The sequence below is a fragment of the Procambarus clarkii genome, chromosome 36 (genome assembly GCF_040958095.1).
Source record: "Procambarus clarkii isolate CNS0578487 chromosome 36, FALCON_Pclarkii_2.0, whole genome shotgun sequence".
Classification (NCBI taxonomy): Eukaryota; Metazoa; Arthropoda; class Malacostraca; order Decapoda; family Cambaridae; genus Procambarus; species Procambarus clarkii.
In genome coordinates this window covers 28658420-28663419 of record NC_091185.1, presented here as the reverse complement: position 1 = coordinate 28663419, position 5000 = coordinate 28658420, and the positions used below count along the sequence as shown (strand labels likewise).

Sequence of the window (5000 nt, the reverse complement as noted above, 5' to 3'; positions counted from 1 at the left end):
CATGACGGGACAAACGTTGCCAGGAGCGACCATGGCGGGACAAACGTTGTCAGGAGCGACCATGACGGGACAAACGTTGCCAGGAGCGACCATGACGGGACAAACGTTGCCAGTAGCGATCATGACGGGACAAACGTTGCCAACAGCGACCATGACGGGACAAACGTTGCCATTAGCAACCATGACGGGACAAACGTTGCCATTAGCGACCATGGCGGGACAAACGTGGCCATTAGTGACCATGACGGGACAAACGTTGCCAGCACCGACCATGACGGGACAAACGTTGCCATTAGCGACCATGACGGGACAAACGTCATGGTCTCATGGCATTTGTCACTGTATCATCACTACCAGTGTCAGGTGGTGACTACCAGTGTCAGGTGGTGACTACCTGTGTCAGGTGGTGACTACCAGTGTCAGGTGGTGACTACCAGTGTCAGGTGGTGACTACCTGTGTCAGGTGGTGACTACCTGTGTCAGGTGGTGACTACCAGTGTCAGGTGGTGACTACCAGTGTCAGGTGGTGACTACCTGTGTCAGGTGGGTCTACCAGTGTCAGGTGGGGACTACCAGTGTCAGGTGGTGACTACCAGTGTCAGGTGGAGACTACCAGTGTCAGGTGGGGACTACCAGTGTCAGGTGGTGACTACCAGTGTCAGGTGGGGACTACCTGTGTCAGGTGAAAGACGCTTGAGGGTTTTCGTGACTATAGAAACATTGATCGTTAGTCTCACGTTAACTTTGACAACGATGTCGAGTTGCTTGTTATAGAAGGAATGATCTCTCCCCCAGGGCCTGTCCCCAGGGCCTGTCCCCCAGGGCCCCGTCCCCCAGGGCCCTGTCCCCCAGGTCCCCGTCCTCCAGGGCCCCGTCCCCCAGGGCCCCGTCCCCAGGACCCCGTCCCCAGGGCCCCGTCCCCCAGGGCCCCGTCCCCAAGTCCCCCAGGTCTTCACCTCCCCCGACCCCAGGTCCCCCAGCCCCCCAGCCTACTGTGAGCTAGAGTAATTTGTTTTAAACTCGCTTGCTATTTATATATTTGGATTTGTTATTTAAAATTTGAACAAGTAAATGTCTATGTTTGTTCCTGTCGAGTGTTTTTATGTCTGAATGTTTGTGCTTATGTGTATATATGGGTTATTGTTTGTAAGTGTTAATTTTTGTGAATGTTTGAGTTTGCGTTTATGTGTGTGTGTGTGTGTGTGTGTGGTGTGTGTGGTGTGTGTGTGTGTGTGTGTGTGTGTGTGTGTGTGTGTGTGTGTGTGTGTGTATGTGTGTGGGATTCGGATGCTCAACCAATACTTTACATTTTAGTCATATATTTTGCTTTACGAGAATTCACCGTAAACACATTAAACATCTGTGAAATAGTTCCTGCGGGTGCTGTAAATTACCGCCGGTGAGTAAAAATACTTCTTCATCCAACTCCTGGCATGGATGCCTCGTCATCCAACTCTTGGCATGGATGCCTCTTCATCCATAGACCTCAGAGATCTTTCGTGAAAGTCAAATTCCCAAGAATTATAGATGCCAAGAAATCCCGCCCGTTGGTGCAGCTACGGAAGTCGATCCTGCTCCATCACATCAGTATTGATTTTCGAGACAAGCTTGTGGCACTGTTTCCCCTCTCACTGCTAGTGCCAGCTCTCTGTGGCACTGTTACCCTCTCGCTGCCAGTGCCAGCTCTCTATGGCACTGTTACCCACTCTCACTGCCACAGAGTGAGAAACCGAGGAGATTCCGAAGCCTCATTACGAATACACAGCTGCACTTACTAAAGGCTTCAGTCCGGCCGCATCTAGAATATCCTCCAGTACCACTACATACCGTTAAAGAAACCTAGTATGCAAAAATTACAAGCAGTGTAAATTAATGCGCTAAGAAGAGCAAAAGACCGTTCACCATATGACCAGACAATCCAGGACTTCCATGAACTCCTGAACATACAGCCACTAAACATCAGACTACAGCACCAAGCCATCAGGGTGTGGAACACCATCGAAATGTTAGAAGACCCAATGCTTGAAAGATTACTCACAGAGGAGAGGCCCAGCTCCCACAGCTGGTGGCCCAAGATGAGACGCCCCGTTCCCACAGTGGTGGCCCAAGATGAGACGCCCCACTCCCACAGCTGGTGGCCCAAGATGAGACGCCCCACTCCCACAGCTGATGACCCAAGGTGAGACGCCCCACTCCCACAGCTGATGACCCAAGATGAGACGCCCCGCTCCCACAGCTGATGACCCAAGATGAGACGCCCCGCTCCCAGCTGGTGGCCCAAGATGAGACGCCCCACTCCCACAGTTGGTGGCCCAAGATGAGACTCCACACTCCCACAGCTGGTGGCCCAAGATGAGACGCCCCACTCCCACAACTGGTGGCCCAAGATGAGACGCCCCACTCCCACAGTTGGTGGTCCAAGATGAGACGCCCCACTCCCACAGCTGGTGGCCCAAGATGAGACGCCACACTCCCACAGCTGGTGGCCCAAGATGAGACGCCCCACTCCCACAGCTGGTGGCCCAAGATGAGACGCCCCACTCCCACAGTTGGTGGCCCAAGATGAGACGCCACACTCCCACAGCTGGTGGCCCAAGATGAGACGCCCCACTTCCACAGTTGGTGGCCCGAGATGAGACGCCCCGCTCCCACAGTTGATGGCCCAAGATGAGACACCCCGCTCCCACAGCTGGTGGCCCAAGATGAGACGCCCCACTCCCACAGCTGATGACCCAAGATGAGACGCCCCACTCCCACAGCTGGTGGCCAAGATGAGACGCCCCGCTCCCACCGTTGATGGCCCAAGATGAGACACCCCGCTCCCACAGCTGGTGGCCCAAGATGAGACGCCCCACTCCCACAGCTGATGACCCAAGATGAGACGCCCCACTCCCACAGCTGGTGGCCCAAGATGAGACTTACCTTACCTAAAGAGTGAAAACATACTTCCTTCTAAGAGTGATAACCGACTCTCCCAAGAGTTTACTCAATTCTCCTAAGAATGATAACCGACACCCCGAAAAGTGATAACCTCCTCCCCCTTCCCCTAAGAGCTCTCCAAGACAGCTAGCAGCTTCACCAAGATCACATATGATAAAGGAAATTGTATCTTTTCCTCGCATATTTCAGAGGATTGAATTTTTTCAAATGAGATTAGCGTCGATGGCGCTATAAAGGCCTCGAGTGTGGGAGTGTGTGGCCGCGCCGCGTGTGTGTGGGTGACACTTGTCAATGAAACTGGGCGGCGTCGTGATGGACTACTTAATACTGGCTTGTATCAGTCCCTTCCTCTCTATCCTGTCTTCCCTCTTCCCTACACTCTTCCCCCGTCTTACATCCCACTTTTCCTTCCTTCCTTCTCCAGCATCGATCTATGGATCCGATACCAACTTGAATTGTGAATTGATGAAGACGTTACTGAGAAAACACCCAATGGTGTACTCTGCAGCGTCTAGTCCTCTTCTAGATGTGTTGGGGGGACTATCTTTATCTTGAGATTATCTTGAGATGATTTCGGGGCTTTAGTGTCCCCGCGGCCCGGTCCTCGACCAGGCCTCCACCCTCAGGAAGCAGCCCGTGACAGCTGACTAACACCAGGTACCTATTTTACTGCTAGGTAACAGGGGCATAGGGTGAAAGAAACTCTGCCCATTGTTTCTCGCCGGCGCCCGGGATCGAACCCGGGACCACAGGATCACAAGTCCAGCGTGCTGTCCGCTCGGTCGACCGGCTCCCCAGGACCAATCTCCTGGGCCACCCAGGGAACCTTCGATCGAATGGCATAGTTTAGCTATAAAATACCTGTTTGTGAAGCCATTTATTATATCAACTTCACGTATAACTTGGTCGTTTTCTTCATTGCTCTAATTTCCATGTGGCAAGTGTTTCCTTATTGACTTCCAACTTCATTGCGATCTATTTAGTTAACATTAAGTGAAAAATTATTTTTTCCGTGTTGGCTGCTTAATGTTATTGTTTAAGAAAGCAGTCGTTAACTAATTCTAATAAAATCTTCTGCCACCGCATTCTCTAGTCTTAGTCCGGTCTATGTTCCATATTTCTGTCCAGCCTTGACTTCCTTCCCTTCTCTCAACGTTCAGTTGTCTTTGTATAACTCTTATTATTATTATTATTATGTTGTGTATTTAATTCTATTCAAATTACTTTTGTGTTGAACTTAGCTTTCATTTCCTGCATGACATTACCTTTTTGAATTCTCCTGACAAATATTGCTACTCCAACTCCATGTTTATTTTTCTATCAGTGGGAAATAACTTGTATTTAACTATGCATTGTTTTCTAAATTCATTCAGGTTTTTATTAATACATATATTTGTTTTTTAATACTCCTCCTATTTGTGTACTATAGCACTGTGTACTATAGTACACAAATGTACTTTGTGTACTATAGTGTTGGTATGTTCATGTGTTCCTCTTTGCTTCCCAATATTGTGTGAAAATACTTACAAAAAATCCCTAAAGTTTTCTTATTTTCATCTCGACCTTTTGCATACATTTTCCCAGCTCAATTTCATACAACTGTCTCCTTGCAAAACCGTCAGTTTGGCAACAACTGTAAATATCGACTTGTGAGACCTAGTCCCTTACTTTGGGCAGTTTACACATGTCAGGAACAAAATGGGTTATAAGACTTTATCATATACACTACAAGGAGAGAGAGAGAGAGAGAGAGAGAGAGAGAGAGAGAGAGAGAGAGAGAGAGAGAGAGAGAGAGAGAGAGAGAGAGAGAGAGAGATGAGAGAGAGAGAGAGAACATGTAAAGCACTGAATACAGATGACATATTGGACGACGTCATAGTCCTGCAGGAATGCAGTTGTCAGGGGCCGTCCAGAATATGTTTGGCGTGTTAATGATGACTCTTTTTTTTTTATTAACACATTTAGGTACATCTGCGTTTGTGCAGCTGCCCTAGACTATGAAGGGAAGTACAGAGTGTGTCAAGAACTAGCTACCCTAGACTATATGAAGAATACAGTGT

General features: G+C 49.1%; 2 protein-coding genes across 3 annotated transcripts in view; one reads left to right on the top strand and one right to left on the bottom strand.

The window, feature by feature from the left end:
* Positions 1-303, bottom strand: part of LOC138371704 (putative uncharacterized protein FLJ45035) — a 471-nt gene extending 168 nt beyond the window's left edge. Inside the window, exon 1 of the mRNA XM_069336719.1 lies at positions 1-303. This exon is cut by the window's left edge and continues 168 nt beyond it. Coding sequence (XP_069192820.1) covers positions 1-303 — 303 coding nt within the window.
* Positions 1-5000, top strand: part of LOC123756164 (protein tramtrack, alpha isoform) — a 269736-nt gene that overhangs the window by 74425 nt on the left and 190311 nt on the right. The gene's annotated exons all lie outside the window — the stretch shown is intronic.